This window comes from Microcebus murinus, chromosome 24 (genome assembly GCF_040939455.1).
Source record: "Microcebus murinus isolate Inina chromosome 24, M.murinus_Inina_mat1.0, whole genome shotgun sequence".
Classification (NCBI taxonomy): Eukaryota; Metazoa; Chordata; class Mammalia; order Primates; family Cheirogaleidae; genus Microcebus; species Microcebus murinus.
The window spans coordinates 14693296-14714571 of NC_134127.1; the positions used below are offsets into that span (position 1 = coordinate 14693296).

A 21276-nucleotide genomic window follows, 5' to 3' on the forward strand; every position below is an offset into this window, starting at 1 on the left:
TATTTAATCAATAAGTCAGTTGAGAAAGCAGAGGAAAAGAAAATGTAATTTCTCATGAACAATATTCAGCTTTGGAAATGAAACAAATTTCTCATAATAATATCTAACAAAGGCATCCAGTTAGGTGTTAAAATATTGGTTCTAAATAAGCTAATTATGAAAGTACCCTTCAAACTTTTTTCATGACTTTGCTGTTATCATTCAAATAGATGTCAAAATCATAATGTGAATACTTAAAAAGGGTTTGAAATGTCAATAGAAGTAGCTTCTACTCTGAAATTATATTTGCCAGAATAGAGAAAAGATAACAGTATTATCAATTTCGTGTTGCTCATACTGAAAAATGGGTTGTAATGCAAGATGTTAATATAATAAATATTTCATAACTTGAAAATTAAATCATAACTTTGCCATTTGCATGGATGAAATATGAATTATAATTGTACTCTTAATTGTGCAAAGATATGATCATGAACATCTTCTGAACACCCTTACCTTGTATAGCAATTTCAACATTTTAGGAAAATAAAATACTAGAAAAGCATATATTTCAGCTGTCAATTTTATTCTTTATTTTATCATTTTGTGCTTTTAAATTTGGGAAGTTATGTTGCATACAGGAACAAGAAATTGATCCATCCAAAGTAACATAACAATGATAACTAGAAGAATGCTAGTTTTGATCATTGAATGATATTATGAATCATCATTTATTATCTATAAAATGCATATACTTTGTGGGATTTAGACTCCATATTTTTTTCTGAATACTGACTTTTTTATTTTTGAGTGGTTGTATCTCTCAAAGCTATAACACCATTGTTTAGTAGAGTATTAAAAGTTTATGAAACTAACCTAATTTTATATGAGATGGTATTCTTTGAGATTTAGCCACTTTTATAATGCTTGCAAAAAGTAATTGAACTAGGTAATGGGTTAAGGTAAATGTATATACAGCTGAAAAATATTTATGCCAAGCTATTCTCAATTAGCATTTAAATTTACATTTCAAAAATTTGAAATTAGGTTAAAGTTGTTGGGCTTTTGTTTCTTACCTTAACATCTGTGGTATGCATTGTAATGACAGTTCCATCATATAGTCTCCCTTTTCAGGGATTGAATACAATGTAAGAATTTATAAGGTTTTGACTTTTGATATATTTTAAACTACTTTTTATATTTCAGCAAGTAATTTTCGATCATCTATTATGTGAAGCACCACTAAAAACTGGAAGTTAAAGAACAATGAGTCATTTTTCTCTCTTGATTTGCTCTTAGTTAATGACATGTAAATAGACAACAACCATGAAACTTGGTGACACTTAAATATAACGTTGAATATATTTTTATGGGATCAAAGATGGAGCAACAGCTTACTGTGTGGATGAATCTGCAGGAGATGAGGAAAGGGAAATGGAAAAGCCAAGATCTTTAAATTTAAGTAGGAATTTGGCAAGTGGATAACTGGGTGTATTAATTACTAGGGCTGTCATAACAAAGGGACAGAAACTGGGTCGCTTAAAACAACAGAAATTTATTCTCACATAGTTCAGGAGGCTAGAAGTCCAAAATTAGGATGCTGGCTGGGTTGATTCTTTTTGGAGGTTCTGAGGGAGAAACCCCATGCCTCTCTCCTAGCCTCTGGTAGTTTCGGTAATTCTTGGCATTCCTTGGTTTGTAGATGTACCACTCTGGTCTCTGCCTCCATCTTCCTATCACCTTCTTTTCTGTTTCTCTATGTGTCCTTTTCTGTCTCTTTTAAGGATACTTCTGTTGGATTTAGAGCCCACCCTAGGTCCAGTATGATCTCAATCCTTAACTAATTAAATCCACTTCCAAATAAGGTCACACACTGAGTTTCAGGGTGGATGTGAATTTCAGGGGTGGGAATGATGTCATTCAACCCACTACTCTGGGCAAAGTAGCATAATAAAGTATCTAAAGGCATAGGGGCATGTAAAGTTATTAGGAGGTTCACAGTAATAAATTTTGAGTAAATGGAGTAAATTGAATACCATTTGGGTGATACGAGAAAGTTGGTGGGGAACAGATTTGAAAAAGCCCCTGTGCCACACTAAGCTGTTTAGACTACCTGTAGGCATTTGGCTGCCAGAAGCCTGTAAACTTTTGAGCTGCATGAACAGATGTGTATTTTAGGAAAGTGACATACGTGACTGAAAAAGGAGTTTGAAGACTGAGGCAACAGATAACAGGTACCTGGAAAAAAAGTGTGGTAGTGATTCTAGAGCGGTAATTATGGAACTTCAAAGGTGGTTAAATGAGCGGTTTTCAGAAGAGAGGATTGAAATGGTTTTGAGATTGCTTTGGGAAATGAGTTGATAATGTATGCCATACTAAGAATTTTGGTGAGAAAAAAAAGCAAAGTATTTGTTTTTAGGTAAACAGTTTGGTCGAATTGTCAATCAACATTTATTTAGTAATGCTTTCTATCTACCATTGGAGGTTATAATCAAGGCTCCTGTTTTAAGAACTTTATGAGACATTTGGAGTCAAGAAAGTAAAAAAAGTGAAGCAGAAAACAATCAAAATCCATATATAAGTAAGTGTAAACTTGGTGATTCCAACTTATAATTACATTAGGGTTTCATATTAGAAAAAGATCTATGTGGAGTTAAGTGCTATAAAGAGCTTAATTGAGAAAGTGGTACTTAATTTAGATTTGACAAGTTGTATTTGAATTGAATCAAAAGAAGATAGAAAAAACTGTAATTGAAAAGTGATCATACATTAAGACTGGAAGGCAGAAATAAAAATGATGTGTATTATACAGGAAAAATAGCTTGACTGGAAAAGGGAGGTAGCCAAATGTTAGATGGAAAAGTATATTGCAGACAATATAATCTGTTGTGGAAGGTCAGGTAGGCAAATTTGTAGTTAATGCATAGCTTGTTAGTTAGCACTGAAGTTTTTTTTTAGTAATATTAGCTCAACAGTAATAATACAGTTCTCTTATTTTATTAAGAAATAAAAAGATTGGAGGAAAGCCAATCAGGAAGTTTTCTGAGTCTTATGTACAGTAAATTTAAGAACTGTTGCTCTAAATCCAGGCTCGCTTCTGGTAATGCAGATATTACAAATATTATTCCCAAAAGTACTACCTACTTTTTCTTCTCTCTCCCCTTTTTTCTTCTAATCTCCCCTCACTATCAGCATTTTCCTTGGCAATAAATAGTAATAGAAAATTTCTTCTGAAAAATTCCTGTAATTTTCTTAATGAGGTTATAATTTAGAGAATCTCTCCCGTCTAGGATTCCCAGAATTATTCCTTTAGGCATAGAAGATTCTGCTTTTTTCTCAAACATTATTTGGAAGATCGAAAAGGATAAACATAATTTCGAAGGATCTGTGCCATTGATAATTTATTTTAATCTTTCTAAACCAAAAGTTTAGTTCAGAAAAGAGGTTACTAGGTTTTAGAAAGAGAAAAAAAGCTACAAAGATATGTTTTTAAATTGCATTAAGACTCTTAATTATGGAATTTGTGTTTAACATCATCTTTAGATAAGTTTACCATTGTACTGTATAGACTTGGTTTACTAAACAACTTTAGGCTATAAACAGTTTTGTCTATGTTTCATTTGGTTTGCTCAAGAAATACGTTTTAGTGAACAATAGTATCTTGATTGTTTATATCCATAAGAATAATGCAAATTGCAAATATATTTTTTGTGTATACTGAATTAAGCTTCTCACTTGAGAATTTTTAATTGACAAGTTATTCTACAATTTGGGAATATATTTTAAAATATATACTTTCATCTTCCCCTCAGTTTGGTAGTCAGATTTTTATTACATTTTTAGAAACTGAAAGGAAGTCATAAACAAGAAACTAATTTTATGAATGTTATGAATACATATCAGTGATTTGTTAAAGAAAAACATCTTAGTATCAAGCAGATGAAATATTAATTTCAGTATTGTGGGCTAAATGATAATTGTTCAGCCCTTAATTCTTTAATCTTTTCAAGAGAAAAAAACATTAATTTGATGTTCACAGTTTCTTTACATGATGTTATATTTTTTATTTTTAGGATTGAATATTATATCCCCTGTATCATTTATATTCTTTTTAGAAGGCATCATCTATTATTTTAAAATACTGAAAACAGTCATGTTATAACTTATTTGAAAAATAAGATTAGAGGGTCTTAAAGTACTTTTAAGGGTTATCTAAGTCATTCTTCTGTCTTCAGACTGATAAAATCTTTCCTTTTTTTTAAGTGCCTTTGTTCAGAGCACTCATGCTATTGATTCTTTTAATACAGTGGCTTCATATTATTTTTCTGTTTAAATTTTGTTAACTTACCTATTCATTCCACTTAGCCCATTCATTGGGGAACTATTTGAAACCTTATCAAAAATTATAAAATTCCAAAACCCACGATCTTCCACTTAAAATTCACATTGAGTTCAACTACTTCTCTTCTCTCATTCCTGCTTATTCTAATCTTTATTCCTTATCCATTTCCTTAGATATTTTATATTTCCGTATGCCATCACTCTTTTAAAAGCAATTTATTTACATGGTCACCAAAGGACACTAAGAATTCTTTCTCCAGAATCTCTATCCTCTTTCTTTTGAACCATATCTTCCTTGCAGATCACTAATCATACCTACTAAGCTCTGTCAACTTTGCTGCTACTTGGACAATATTGTAGAAAGTCAGAAATAATGTTTTGATTGAATATATTCCAGTGTTTGTTCCTGAAGTTTCTCACTAGCACACCTCTGTTCCAGTCTTCTCACTTCACAATAAAGGTCACTTTAGATGCCCTTATTTCTTATGTGAGTTACTAAAAGAGTTATCTATATTTAAGTTTCTTTATTTCCTGTTCATTCCTCAGGGCACTGTCTGGCTCCCATACCCATAGCTCCATTGAAAATTACATTGTCTAAGGTCACCAGGTATTTCCATTTTGTTAAGACAGACAGACATTTTTCAGTCATTTAAAAAAAATTATTTTTTCTGTAACATTTGTAAGTTATTATTTTTTAGAATATTTGTAAACTTAATGGCAACAATAAATATTTTTGCTTTTTTTTAAAGAACATGTAAATACTCAAATAATCCACAAATGATTTTTTGTAGAAGTTGTAAAAGATTCAAATAATACATAGCTATATAAAAGGAAAAAAAGCCTCCCTTTTGTGACTTTCTTCCCAATTTATCAAATTTATTCCAAAGGTAACCATGGTTTCCAGTTTTGTGTGGATCCTCCCAATTTCTGTGCTTCTACATGCATATGTCCCCTGTAAATATAAATAATGTATACAATTTACATGCTTGTAAGCATTTAAAAGTAATATTACATTTTTAAAAATAAAATCTAAACATGATATTACTATTATTCTTCAAAAGGAAGGTAACAAGACTATATATCATTGGTGTCATCAATTAAAAGATTTTAAGAAAACTAATTTTTGTCATTTGTAATATATGTAGTATATGTAATATATGTATTTGGCAGGGCTGCCATAATAAATTGCCACTGACTGGGCAGTTTGAACAACAGAAATCTGATTCTAAAGCCTAGGCATCTGAGACCCAGGTGTCAGCAGAGTTGGTTTCTTCTGAGGCCTCTCTCCTTGGGTCATAAATGGCTGCCTTCTCCTCCCTGTTTCTTTACATGACCTTCCCTCTGTGCATGTCTGTGTCCTAATCCTCTCTTTTTATAGAGACACTACTTAGATTAAGGCCCATCCTAATGACTTCTTTTAATCTTAATTACCTCTTTAAAGAACATCTCCAAGTAGTCATGTTATGAGGTACTGAGGATTAGGACTTCAACCTAGGAATTTAGGCATGGGGGACACAATTCACCTCAAAACCATGCATTAATATTTAATGGAAACATTTGTTGTTAAAATTATTTCTCACAGAGATGACTGGTGACTTATTTATGTTCTTGGTCTCATTTCAAAAATACCTGAGTAAAAATGGCATGTTAATGGCTTACTGATTAAATTTTCTTTTAGTGAAAGTGCACCTTGAAGGATATTACCTCTTCATTGAAGCTACAGCCAATGTTCACAATTAAGAATACTTTCAGTAACTTCCACCTACCTTGCTTGGCATGAGATAACATGGTATTCATTGTATAAGGCATTTTGAAGACAGTGTGTACAAATTGCATTGTACATCTTAATGTATGATTTACATTCTAGGTGATATTATTATTTAAAATGCTCTCCTGTTGGGAATATGAGGATATAATTGTTTTTGTAGCCCTTTATGTTGACCTCAAACATACTACTTATAAAGGATTTGAATGATTAACCTATAAAGTAAATTTATGTAAATAACAAGTATAGCAATATACAGAATTATTGTTTTGAAATTTTCATTTTGAACCCCAAATATATTGAAGTAAAGATAGAGGAATGAAAAAATAGCTTCTCATAGCTTGTTTTCAGCCATAAAATGTTTTAATTACCTCAGATTTCTACATTATAATACAGATACTACATTTTTATAGTAGTTATATTTGGTAAATTGTAACTGCTGAAAATGCTTATTAAAGAGAGACTTTAGAGTTGATAGCAACATGGTTGTGAAATAATTATACTAATAAAGAGTTGTGAGCTATCTTAAAGCATCTGGAATTATTCCAAAGCAGATATTTCAGCACTGAATAAATAATTTTCAAGGTTACACTTCTTTCTCAGTATGAATGATAAATGCATAATTTCTTCTTCTCTACAGGCTGGTTTAAGGCTTCCTTCAATTTATTCAGTTTTACTAAGAATCGGTAAGCTGAGTTGAGAAAATGAATGTTCAAAAGGAAGATATATATTAACAAAATCTAGAAAATATCTAAAAGTGAGAGCTACTTAACCAATTCTGGGTGGATACTAGTTTTAAATTCTTAGATACTCTGAACTAAATTTTGCATCATATTGTCAATGAGTTAGCAGGATTTCTTTGTCTCCCAATCTCTTTATTATTTGATTTTTAACTTTATTCTTTTGGGTGGACTAAGATATAATGATAAGAGCATGTGATTTCACGTTATACAACTTCTGCATTTGAAGGCAAGTGGCCTTTGACACTTTAAGATTGAGCAAGTTACTTAACCAAGTGTGACTCCTTTCCTTTTCCTGTAAAATGGAAGATTATATACATTCACGATTTTTCTTTCATTTTCTATTTTGACAATTAAATAATATATACACAGTAGTCCTTTTATCCACAGGGGATACATTATGAGACTCCCAGTGAATGCCTGAAATCACAGATAGTACCAGACCCTATATATGCTATGTTTTTTCTTATATACACATAACTATTATAAAGGTTAATTTGTAATTAGGCATAGTAAGAGATTAACAATAATGAAACATAAAATAGAACAAATACAACAGTATACTGTAATAGAAGTTCTGTTAATGTGGTCTGTAGTCTTGGTGTCTTTCTCTCTCCTTTTCTTTCTGTCTCTTAAAATATCTTATTGAACTGTACTCACCCTTCTTGGGTGATCTGTCGATCTAATAACTGAGAAGGCCACTAAATGACTAATGGGAGAATAGCATATACAACATGGATGTTGCTGGACAAGAGGGATGATGATTCGCATCCCAGGCAGGATAGCGTAAGAATTTATCACATCACTCAGAACCATGACATTTAAAACTTATAAATTATTTTTTCTGGAATTTCCCATTTAATATTTTCAGACTGTGGTTGACCATGGGAAACTAAAACCACAGAAAGCAGAACTGTGGATAAAAGGGGGACTCCTATACAGTGCCTGCTGTGAAATAGAAAAAAAATCAGTAAAAAATAATTCCACATTTTTCAGTAGCATTCTCTGTTTTAGGGTTAAAAAAGGCTTCCTGATTATGTATGAAAACCCCATGGAATTATTTTTCTGTGGTTATGATGGAATGATTCTCATTTGTTCCTGCTAATTTTTTCCAAAATAAGATTTCTTTGAAGATATAGCTCTCTTTTGTATTGAGGCATAATTTATCTACAGAAAAATGCAAAGATCTTAGATACACAATTTAAGATGTGTTTTGGCTATAAGTAAATATTCTAATGGAAATTTTGTGAATCCTTTTTTTCTTTTGCCTAATATGTATTTCTGATTAATGACAAATCTGAGCAATTTTGAAATCCCTAGAGAAATAATTTCCATTGTTTGCTTATAGTACATAATCACCATCAAATAGCAGTATTTATTTGTTAAAAAACTTTATTGGCAAAACACTGCTTAATGAAAAGTATCATTTGATGAGCTCAGTATAAATCTGAAAAGAGTAAACTGTGCTCTTATTAATTGTAAGGAATATTCACTATGTAATTTTTGAAATCACCCTTTTTTCTATGATTTATACAATATCCTGAGTTTAACTTTTCTTCATGCCAACTGGAGGAGTTTAGTTTTAATATTAGCTTCATTTGAGAAGTTGAAAAACTATGGAATTATAAATAGATATACTGAATTAAAAGGAAAATAATCTGTGTATTACTCTAAATACACAGATCTTTATAATCATTTTATAGTTTACTCTAGAATTTAAATGTATTTTATATTTAAGTTGTTTTGAAATGTATTGATGGAGGTATTTGAAGCCTGTCCTCTTTAAAGTAACAAATATTTCCTGCTTGTATGCTATACACAATAAGCCTTTCCCTGAAATACCATTCCAAACTAAGACTCATGTCAACAACACTGTAACTGTAACGTTTTAAATCCATATATGATTACAATACAGGCCAGATAATATGGATAGTAAACATTATAATGGTTTAAGAGCAATAAATATTATCCTGAGACAAAATTTCAGGAAAATGTTATTGAAAGAGGTAGAAATTGAATTGGCTTTAAAATAAAGGCAAATTTTTGTTATTCAGTAAGAAGCAAGATCATTCCTTGGTATGTATGGGCCAGGAAAAAAAAAATGGAACACCTTTAAGAACCTGTGTAAAGCTCAAAATGGGAATAGGATGATTGGGGAGAATGAAAAGACAGTTTTTACTGAAACTTGTAATTTTGTTGATTAGAAATAGTGTGAGAATAAGTGTGGTTAATCTGGCATCCAATCAGGTCTTCATCCAAACCTCTTCCCAATAAGATCAGATAAACAATTTTGATTTCCATCTTTTATTAATTTCTTTGTCAACATTCTACCTGTTTGAAATCCTCTCCCAATATTGACTTATCTCAATGTAATCTACATTGAAATACCCTGTTTATGATTAACTGTCTCTGGAGTCTTTTCTTTCCATTTCAGCTCACAGTAATCTCACCTTCTATATGTCTCTAGAATGCATTTGAACACATAGCTAAATGGATTGTCAAAATTACAGTCTTTACTAAATACCATGTAACTTAGTACCTAATTTTATTAATTTATGATCTATATAATCATATGGCAGTTCTCAGGAAGAAAGATACTATTATTATCCTTATTTACAAAGGCAACTCAAGTGCAGGTTCAGATCTTGGTCTACTGAATCTTAGAGTGTTAAGCACAATGCTGGATTCTGTTTTGCCTTATTTGATTAGATATCTTTTTGTGCATATATACTATGTTTCCTTTTGAGCAAAGACACCATGTCGTGTATTTACCTGTTTTTCTCATTTTATGAAGTATCTCTCCTAAATACTGAATAGATATTTGCTGATTGATTCAAAGATGTTTAACTTAGATTGCCAAGGGGTTTGAATGACCTCTCAGCAGTTTTAAATTTTCAAGGGTTTGTGAATAACATAGTAATGAAAGTGGTGATTTTGAAAGACTTAGCTAGAAGAGATTGAAGAGTGAAGGTAAATAATCCAAGCATGATTTGATAAGAATTCAGAGAGAGTAAATTGTGTTAAAATTATGGAAAAGTGGCAGATAATAGAATAGGAAGCTCTCACTGGCTTTATGATTGATTGTAGGCAGAGATGTCAGAATTGAAGCTTAGGTCATTGGAAGAATGGTTATATTATTGACAGAAGCATTGTCTGGCAAAAATAAATGTTGGTATGGAGAATATTGACATTTAAAGTTTTTATTTTAGAAAGTTAGGACCTTCAAGTAGAATATTCAAATAGAAACATCTAATCAGTATTTACTATATAAGAAATGAAAATACAGACCTGGCTGAGAAGGGATCTTTGAGGTAAAAGAGCTGTTAATTTTAAGAGTATGTATCTTATCTTCCAAATGAGAAAAATACAAGAAGAGAACTTCATAGACAAATAATGTAGTATATCTCTTTTATAACTAAAGTACAATTTAATGTTTTTAGTGATCTCTTTCATTTAATAAATCTAGAAATATAACTGAATATGTAGATTTTATTTTAAATTCATGTATCTTCAATCGAATTTAAATACTCTAAATTTATGGTACTAGAAATACTCCAATATATATTTATTATGAATTTGGACTTTAAATTTTTATTAGACATTCTATCAGTTATAACGTTGCTGTCTCCTTTTTACATAAAAACACACAGAAAACAAGAAATCCTATTATTCTCCCTTCAGATATATGTCTTCTTTCAAAATGTATCTAAGATCAGATCACTTCTTACCACCTGCCATCAACTTGCTTTATGTCATTAACATCTTTTGTCTGGATTACTGTCATAACCTTTCTTTGGTCTCCTTGCTCCATTAGAGTCTATTCTCAATGTAGACCATGTACTCTTCTGCTAAAACCCTCCTTTTATGGCTCCATGTGACTCGGAATAGCATCTAAGTCCTTACCAACACGTCGACCCTCTTACTATTCCTTGAACATGTTTTTATCTTAAGGCCTTTGTACTGGCTACTATTTATCTGCTTTGTATGTGCTTCTGCCAGAATCAGTATGGCTACCTTCTTTTATTCAAGTGTTTGCTTAGATTTCAAAGACATACTTTGTGGTGTTCACCCTGACCCTCCTCCCACTTAAATTGCAATGTACTGCCCACTCCTAACACTTCTGATCCTCTTACTTTGCTCTACTTTTCTTACAGCACTCTGCACTAATATAGTATACAGTAAATTTTACACACACACATATTTATATATTCATTGTTTTTGTCTGCCCCTAGCTCAACTAACTTACACACTCTCTCTCTCTTTCTCTCTGCATTTCTCTCTCTCTCTCTGTCAGTCTCGCCCTATGAGGCCATGGATATTTGCTTTGTTCACTGTTTTATCTCAAGTACCTATTGGTACATATCAATAGGAATGTACCTATTTTTTAATACATGTTAGACACTCAATAAATATTTGTGGATAAATAAATGTAACAACAACAACAGTACCTAACACTGAAGTCTTCATACTTTTCTAAAAACGTTCAATTACTATAATAATCTTAATGAAGTAGAGACTTCTTTATCTCCATCTTACAGGTCAGGAAACTAAACCATAGGCTGGTTAAATAAAGTCCAATTCCACACATGTTGCTAGAATTCAAACTCACCAGCCTGGTTTGGAAGCACAACTCCTAACCACTAGAGCATGGAACTTCTATTGAAAATGATGGTTGATTTAGTGCTGTAAAGTTTTTTGGTTTTTGGGTTTTTTTTGCATTATTTAAAATTTTTATTTTACTTAAGTTTTTATAGTAGAAGCAGAAGTTATATGTCATCATTACATGTGTTATACAGAACACTTCTCATGTACCTGGATTCACATTGATGATATACTGAGTAAATATAAAGATGAATGTTGTTTATTTCTAGCCTTCAAATAGTAAACTTAAGGAAATAGAAATTACACCAAAAATGTAAGGTCTCTTTAGCAGATTAGCAGGCTCAACCAATAACATCTATTAGTAGTTAAACTCAGCCTAAAGGCCTGCAAAGCCATGGTACTGTCAACAATGTTAAATGAGTCTAATATCTGAATCGTTATCGGTGCCATTTTAATTTCTTAGGTTTCATTTATCATATTGTTATACTATATTTCACATCAAATGTCAAGATAAAATCTCTGATATCAAAGATTTACAGGCAGTAACTTCACAGATTTGCTCATCAGAATGCTATGGTCCTGGACATACAGAGAAAATGGATGACACTAGACTTCTGAAGCAACTGGCACTTGAACTTTAGGGGGAGACTTGTTCTCAAGATGATATAAAAGAAGTTTCAAGAATGTAAACTAAAGCTATCTAAAGTACTGGAATAGAAAAGCTGTCATAGCAAATCGTCTAACATGATATAATGGGACTCATACTCAGCAATATTTTGCTCATATTGCAATCAATGTGGCAGTGACCATAAATAAATACAAGTCCAAATGATGATCAAAGGGCAATCTAATAGATGTGCTGAAAGGTTCATTATTAAAGAATAATTGCCTGGCTGCCCAGGGGACTTGTCATCCATATGAATATACTTATATATTAATATATAGAATTATCAAACCATTATGTGAGTACTGAGAGTATTACATTTAAAAAAAGAAAAACATGAGAGACTATGCTTCAGAGAAAACATTCACATTTTACAGACATTTTGATAACACCTTTTTTATCCCCTAGGGCCCCATAAGTAACAGAAAAATGATCTGTACAAGAAAAATGAATTACAGAGAGGTTAAGTAGCTTTCCTGGGGAAAATAGTTCAATTTATTAGCAAAGCTAGATTAAAGCACAGGAAACTTATTCCTGTTGTGTTTGCTTAGACAATCACAAGTGCAAAATATTTGGTGATGTGAAATAAGAAACTTTATTTTTAACAAAGAATGATATATCTTGCATTTTAGATTTAAATTTACAATGACATAGAATATTAATGTTCCTTTATAATTTTTTCCCCAGGATAAAATGAAAAAACACACATTTTTATATTATACTTTTCATATGTACCTAATGTGATAGAGATGCACAAAAGGATTTGCATTGTAGATTTACTATTTGCTATATCTCACATGAAAAGCTATTCAGCTAGATTTCAAAATGCTAAAGAATATAACAAATAATTTTTCCTTTTGAACTTTTTATTTCATTAGTTACAAAAGTCTATGAAAGTAATTATAGTATACATTTCAAGTTTTCTTTTGTCACTGAATAAAATGAAATGTATAAGTCTAGAAATACATTGTTATCAACAAAATGCAAAATTACTGAGAAGGTGAGTCCTAGGATAGCCTTTTAAAGTTTTCCTTTATACTTGGAAGAAACAGTCTTGTTATGTTGTCATACTTTTGTTTTCTCAACATTTAGTTTTCTAAATTTCAGAATATTATGGGGGTTAATTTGAAAATATGGTAGAATAATAAGCCCTCTAATTAGTTGTATTAACAATTTTGTTCAAAAAGTAAAAACTGCTTCTGTAAACATAGTTCATTCCCAGTAGCTGTCTCACTAGTGTCTGAGGCTTAGGGTTGTTTTATGTTATCCTAGGAATTTTCCAGCTCTAAACTCTGTGTCTTCATTGGCTGACCTTCTAGGGAGAAGCAGTGATCATAAATTATTTCAGCATATTTTGTGTAGTGTTTCCTTAGTGTTGGGGTTTTTGTTTTGTTGACTTTTTTTTCTTTAACTTACAATACATAGACCAGCAGTCCTATTTACACTGTAATTCAGCTGAAGCTGATAAAGATATTTTTCCACCTTACTATTATGATCAACTTTTTGTAAACAGTGGTTTAAATAAGATTTAAGTATTCCCTTCCTAGCCTGGAGCCACAATGTCCTGAAAGCTGTGGTTTTATCTAAGTCCCAGTTAGAAGATAATAGCCCACAATTTGGTCCTTCCATTTCTAAAAGGACCAGTTTCTGCCATCTTGTAATTTTTACCATGTTGTTTATAGCATTCTAGAGAATTTCTCAGAATACTAGCCAGGATGATTGTACAGTCTGAGTCTTTTGAGATATGCTGTGATGTTATGTGTTGCTTACTTACCAGATTAACATCATGTGTGCAGTATCTTCTGTTGCTTGGCTCAATTTCCTGCCACCACTCTATATGGCTTGCATCTGTAGAGCTCTAAACTACTGTAATTATAATAGCAATTCATTTATTGTTTAAAAAGATCAAAAATCAAAAAATTTTCTTTCTAGTGAAGTGTTTTCTCTGAATATGTAGCCTTTCTGAAAGCTTTTACAGGATTACACATTGCCCCATACAGGATTACAGGATGACACGTTGTCCCATACAGCTTTCTGCAAAATGTAGTTTTATAGGTATGGCTTGTAGCTCATCAACAGTGTAAACTCCTGGTTCTGTCACAGATCTATTGTATTGGAATCTCCATATATAGAACCTGACTATCTACTTTTTAAACAAGTATCCCAGTCACTTTCATGCACACAAAATTTTGAGAACCACTGACTTAGGTTGGTTGTTCAATCTTTTTGATCCTTAAATAGGATAATGAACTTTGAAGAAGCATTTTTGCACTATGGCTGGGCTAGATAAGGATTTCACATTCCATAACAGGTCACGTAGTAAGTTCCATCTGAGATACAGCTAAAAGATATCCTAAAGCTCAGGTAACAAGAGAGTAGTAGCTTATTGCTAACAACTGACACAGAGACAAAGTACTTTAATTGGTAAGTCATCGAGTCTTATCACAGTTCTCATGAAGAACTTTTATTTTATCCCTCTGTTGTAATCATTTTTTTTTTTAGTTTAAGTCAAATATTTAAAGAAGTACTTAGGAATTTCAAGGACAAGATATGTGTAGCCTCTGAGGAAATCAAACACAGTAGCAGTAACATTCTTTGTCACCTAGATGTAGATAATACCTATTTATATTAAATAGGTATTGCCTCTTTCAGGCAAATCCAGAAGGACTTGGCCGAGATATTATCTATATCACATTTGCCATTTGGTGTAGGAGCCTCGTAAGAACTACTGCTGCCTGGAAGTTGATGTAGCTTCATGAATAAAAAGAAGACCCCAATGATAGGACTAGAAACATGTAACTATCAGGAAATAAAGGAATTTTTTATTAGAATGCCATAGTGGGATTTCACTTTATTTCATGCAGTGACAGTGGTGACCCAAGAAACTTCCTTTTGCCACTAGCTGAACAGATGCCTACCTGCCTGCTTGGTGGCTTTCCTTCCTTCTGTTCTTCTTCCCTCCTCTCCTGTCTGTCCACCCTCCCTTCATTCCTTCCTTCATTCCTTCTCTTACATTCTTTCATTGTTTATTTTTACTTAAGACCCAATGAATTGGTTCCAGGATCATAGTATGATACAGTGAAAAGTATTTTGCATGTATTATCTATAATAATTCACTACTTACATTTTATTATTTCCATCAAAGAACTTAACAATTTGAGGTTTAGAGTAAATTGTTCAAGGTTTCACTTGTTGCATAGATAAAGAGATAATTTTACTAAAATCCATTTTATAAACTACTGCACTACACTGTTGCCTTCATACAAGCAATTTCAGTGTGTATTTATTAGGAAACTCAGACCCAAATTATTGAACTAATCAAGTAACAACTAGTTTCTTAAATTGAATGGCTATTACCAGCATTTAAAACTAAAACTTCCAAGTTCAGTTTGTTTTTCATTACAATAGCTGTCTTCTTAGGTAACACCTTATAAGTCCACACTGTCCATTCTTATTTGCAGAACATTATGTGTGTAAAAGGACTCCTTATGGAGTATTCACTAACAACAAAATTTTTAAATAATATTGAAAAAGCAGAACTTATTGACTAATGTCATGTTCCCCAAAATTTAAGAATAACTTAAATGGAATGAAGTTTATTGCATCTCCTGATATATATAGTATATTTAGCTTAATTTCCATTTTATTTTCAGTCATTCGTGACACTGCTGTGTAAGAAATATAGAACCACTATATTAAACAAAATGTACTATTTTTTATTTTCAAGTGTGCTACTTAAATTAAGAAAATAGTATCATTCACATATTATTTTGATATTATGCTATGAAAACTTCAGCCATCTAGTTTTTCTTCTAAATAAAATCAGGCTTTAAAGTCATGGGTCCTGGTAATTAACTTTCTTATAAACTAATTTTTATAAGCTCTTCTTTTTATTTCATTTTGGTTCATGTGCTTTATGTCGTATTCAATGTACTAGACAAGTGAACATTAATATTAACAGTTTGTCAAAACATTTATCTCCATGGAAAAATTGATATGTATTCAATATCAATGACTACACACATTTTATTCTTTAGTAGTCCTCTGATCTGCAAATATATTGCCCTTATAAATAAAAGTCAATTTATTTTAGAATAAATTACCCTTACTGATATTTCTCTTACTTGATAGATTTAGTAAAATATCAGGGAGGGAAATAAATAAATGAATGTCACACTTTAGCTGTAAAGGAATTCATTACTCAGTGTTTCTTCTTGCAAAAGATTTTGAAAATACATGCAGCCATTAAATATAAATTTTTAAGACCATTTAAAAATTGTGGTCCTTAGTTTAATCTTAATTAAGTTATTGATTTAGGTGACCGCATACATGAACAATAACTATGTAAGCCTTAAGACTTCTGGAATACTTATGTTTGCTCTTATGGCTTTTGGTTTGTGCCAGTAATCTGTTTGTTGCACATTAGTAGACAAAATGTGTTCTTGTAGTTTGCATGTGTAAGTTCCTTGAGAACATAAATTTTTATTTTCCTGTTATTACTGGATTCTCATTGTCTGTCTATATTGGTGACTTGATACATATTAATTGTTCAATAAAAATTAGCAAATGAATTTAAGTTCATCAAATCCTAAAGTCTCTTGGGGTATTTGGACTTGATAAGATTTTTAGACTAAAAAAGATGGACAAAAGTTGAATGTTACTACTGGTTCCTGAATATCATCTTTTAAAAATACCACTTCATTCTATTAATGAATTCATCTATCAAAATAAAATTAATTTTTGAATGATATTTGTTTAGAAGGCACAATCACTTCTCAGCTTTTTCGATAAGATCGAGTATAGAAGATAGTATGTGTTGGGATTAGAGACTATAAAATGACTTATGCATGACTATTTTTGATTAGTTACGCTTTTGTATAATTACTATAACAAATTTTAGGACAATATTTTGAGGGATATTTGTTTAGTCCTATTTTAAAGACAAGATAATCAAAGATATTCAGGATAATACAGCAAATACTTGGTATATTCAGGACTATCTCCAAAGCCCTTCCCCTCTATTGCCTTATGTATACAAGAAATAAGCTTGAAGTGTTATAGATTAGTTATATGAAAATGATAAGTCTTTAATGACCAGGCGTGAATTCAGATGTGGCAGCTGTGCTATGAGTTACTGAAAAATTAGAGATGGAAACAAAAATGGTTTAGATCAGGAGTTAAAGAACAGCCTTTGCATGGAAATACCATGACAGGATTTATGACAAAACGTAGCAGACCTCCTTGGTCCTCTCAATTGATACAATTATGCATCATAAGTGATGTAAAAGTTGAGGACATTGATTTATATTGAGTTATATTTTTTCCTCTTTTTTTTATATATAAATGGAAAACCTAGACAAGTACTTTCATTTAAAACAACTGTATAACAACTAATTTTCATAAGCAAGATTAACAGCAGAAATACTGTGGGAATCCATTTAGAAGCTAAATATTCTAGATGGAGATCTGTGTCAGATTGTTAATAATCAATTGGTATCAACTATATATATAATTCTTCCTATGTATAGAAAAGTATACATTTTTCAATATGCTAAAATCAGTTTTAATTGTGTTTGGAAGAAAACTTAAATAATCTCATGAAATTTGTGCATTTACAAAGCTAACTCCTTATTTTGGAAATTTTGGTAATGTAGAAAGTAGTGATTTGACATTTGATGGATCACTTTTGACTTATTTTAAAGGAGGAAAAATCAGAAAAATTATTTCTGTTAATTTGTATCTGATGTTATCAAGTACATTTTCACAGTAACTCTGGAAGAATCATTTCAGTGTGTGTGTATGTTTGTGACAAATCCTGTAATTGTTTACTTTTTTACTTTACTTACATTGTTTACTTTTGATATTAAGGTGTATAGTTTACCATAATATCAACCAACATTTTCATGTATTTCCATTTAAACCAATAATTATTTTCTTCAACAGAATTATAAATAGGAACTTAATGAGTAGATTTTTTCCATTGTTTATCTTCATGACATGAAAGTATAAAGTAATCATATCTTTTTCTCAGATTGTAATTTTTGTTTCTTTGTCTTCTTTTATAGAGCTACATTCACGGGAGCAGCCAGGCCCAATTTGTGGCAGAGTCACACATTATTCTGGTACTGAGTATCCTTTAAAATACTGATGAATTGAAAAAGGTAAACCAAAGCTGCATGTTATTAAATTGATATTTTCCTATCAGTAAATATGAAGACTTTTAAATGACATTAAATTTAAAGCTATACTATATGACTAATTTTTAATACCTATGTTAATTATTTTCTATTACAGTATAATTTTATTGTTATGAACCATTATCAGACTGTAATTTTCTCTTTTTTACTTACTACTGAATTTGAAAGTATTGATTTTATTCTGCATTGATTATCTCTGGATAGATTTTTTTTTGTGAAGTTTATATGGTTTTTCCCCTATAACATCTCAATGGGGAGAAAAAAAGTGCTTTATGATATAAATAGCAATGTAAAAAAATTCCTTTTATCTTAATACTGCTTCCCTGGAATATATAACAAGTCAGAAGAGGGAGAGTTAGGATAGTTAGATATCTCTTTTTGGTCATGTCAGACTAAGTGTTGTGAATCAGACCATACTGTGTCATTTATGACTTGGAGTTTGAGGGGTAAAGAAAATAGTAGAATAATAAAGAGGTAATATTTAAGCATCTAATCTGAATATTCTTAGAATAAAGTTACTCTTTGGGCAAACAGCTCTATTTTGGAGGAACTTGATGTTTGTGTGAGTCTTATGAAATGTTTGAAGGTTAAATTTATAGTGTTACTTGAACATACTGAGTCATTATGAGAATTTAAAGTGTGCCTATAGTATTGTATGTGTAGTATTTAACATTTATAAATACTACAAGTTTATATTTATAAAAGTTGATAATTATCCCAGTTATTCATATTTAAATGAAGTAGTCTAGACCAAATTCTCCAGTATTTTATAAAATCATAGCTATAAACCTTTAAATATCTTAGAACTCATCTAGGCCAAAACTATATTTTATATGTAAGTAAACTGGAGTCCACAAAAATTTATTGACTTGCCTTAGGTTAGAGGAGGAACTAGAATTAGAATTCAGTTTTTTTTTCCCTGGACTATTGGTAGTAAAGGTACTTAAATTTTTAAATACTACACTTTGTTATGGTCTGTGATGTATAATTTCATGAATCAATGTCAGTCATGCCATCTTAAACTTATTACTTTTAATCTGGGTGGAAAAGGCTATCTTTTTAACAACATTGATGTTTTTGTGGTTTATTACTTGGTTGTGTCATAACATTGTATTAAATTATGGTGAGGAAAAGGGTTGGGAAGTGTTTAAAGCACTTACAATTCTCAATAAGCTCACAGACTTCCTCATTTGTAAAATCAGAACTAGCAGTAATAACCACATGGCATTTCTGTGTGAAGTAAAGGAGATAACACACATAAAGCATCTAGAAATTACTAAAGACTAGTTGGTTTATCCCTCCTATATTTTCTTACCTTTCTTACTTAGAAATTTGATGGTTACAGGTAGCATGCATAAATACATGTTTATTGGTTGATTCTTTAGCACTTAAGATGTAAATGATCAGGAAAAAATACTGTGATTATAGTCACAGTATTTATCAGAATTCTAAAACTTACAATGGGGATATATTGAAATGACTTAATTTTTCCAGAGTAAAATTTGTTCAACCCATCCAGTCGTGTAATTTACAAGATAATAAAAAGACACTATGAGAAAGCTTGACCGTGGAAATGAAGTTTGAGGAGAGATTAAGTCTCCAGTTTATACTGGAGGAAAACTAAACATTGTCTTTCTGAAACTCATTGAGAAACATAAACCATCTTCTTCCTGTGTATTAGTTTTCAATATTTTTATTCCACAATTACACATATTTGGATACATAGAATTATGCATAACTCAGCTTATTCCTTGCTTACATTTGTTTACTCAGTGCTAGCTCAGGTATGTGTTGGAGGATAGCTTACTACCAACAAAATTAAGAATTTACTGGAGGAAAACAAGGTTTGGAGAGAAATATTTAGCTTAACAAAATTCCTAAGATGGACAGGCCTCATATTTGATTGATGAGAAAGGCTTTGTTTAAATTGATTAAGATCATAAAGCCAATCAGTCATGATTTTTTTAAACTTTTTTTTTCTACTCAGTAACATTTTCCCAATAAATCAAAACCTCTGTGGTGAGTAGGCCAGTAATGTTCTCACAAAACTATATAGTAAACGTATATTTGTTATGTATTTCTGAAGGATCATTTTATTGAAGATATAGCAGATATGCTGATATTTCTTTAGTTATTCTCTCGTGTCTTTGTACAAACACTACACCCTCTAGCATTACAAAAAAAAATGTGGGGAATATGTAAATATAAATACACACATATGTGCATATATATCTGTGTGCTGAAGTGCAGAAGTTGCCAGAGACCTAGCAAGGTCTCTGATGGTTTGAAATTTACCACCTAAACGGAGAGACAGATATGTAGCAAATAATTTTGTAAATAATTATTCAGTTATAATTATTTTCTTAAAGAAGCTTTCAAATGTCCAAAATTCAGTAACACTCAAGCTGAGACACATGTCTCTTAACTGGAATATTATTAAAATGTAAACATACAGTTTTTGAAAACATCATTGCATGAATTGATATGTGTATGAAATAAATTATATATAAAACCCTGTATATAATATCTCAGAGTAGAAAATTTGAACTATAGCTATCAAATGATAAGATTAAGGTAGGATATGTTTTTGGTAATAGAATTTAATTTCAAAACCTCACACATGTCTTTTGATGATAACTTGAATTCTGCATTTCTTACTACATACACCTACAAGTATGGCACAGTAAAATAGACATAGAATTGCAAGTAGTGGTTTGTTTTCATAAGAAAAGCATTTCACATTTAAAGAAATGTTTGCAGAAATATATATTATTTTATTAACTAATCTGTCACTGTTTCTACCAATAGGCATTCTCAGAGTAGGGGAGGGTAATGTCATTTAAAATTCCAACCAAACCAAATTATAGTTAGTGTCCATTGGTCATAGACAGCAATGATCCCACTGTATTCAGCAAGATACGGTCTGTGTTTGGAAGTGGGTACAGAAAACATGAATTCTAGCTCTGACCTGCCATTGTCCCTTAAGTC

At 31.1% G+C, this 21276-nt stretch overlaps 1 protein-coding gene across 2 annotated transcripts in view; it reads left to right on the forward strand.

Annotated features, from left to right (window-relative positions):
* The window catches only part of TUSC3 (tumor suppressor candidate 3), a 148597-nt gene that overhangs the window by 102591 nt on the left and 24730 nt on the right, over positions 1–21276 (forward strand). For both annotated transcript variants that reach the window (XM_020282781.2, XM_075997329.1), the window contains exon 7: positions 18157–18220. In XM_020282781.2, the coding sequence (XP_020138370.1) occupies positions 18157–18220 (64 nt within the window). The remainder of the gene's footprint in view (positions 1–18156; positions 18221–21276) is intronic.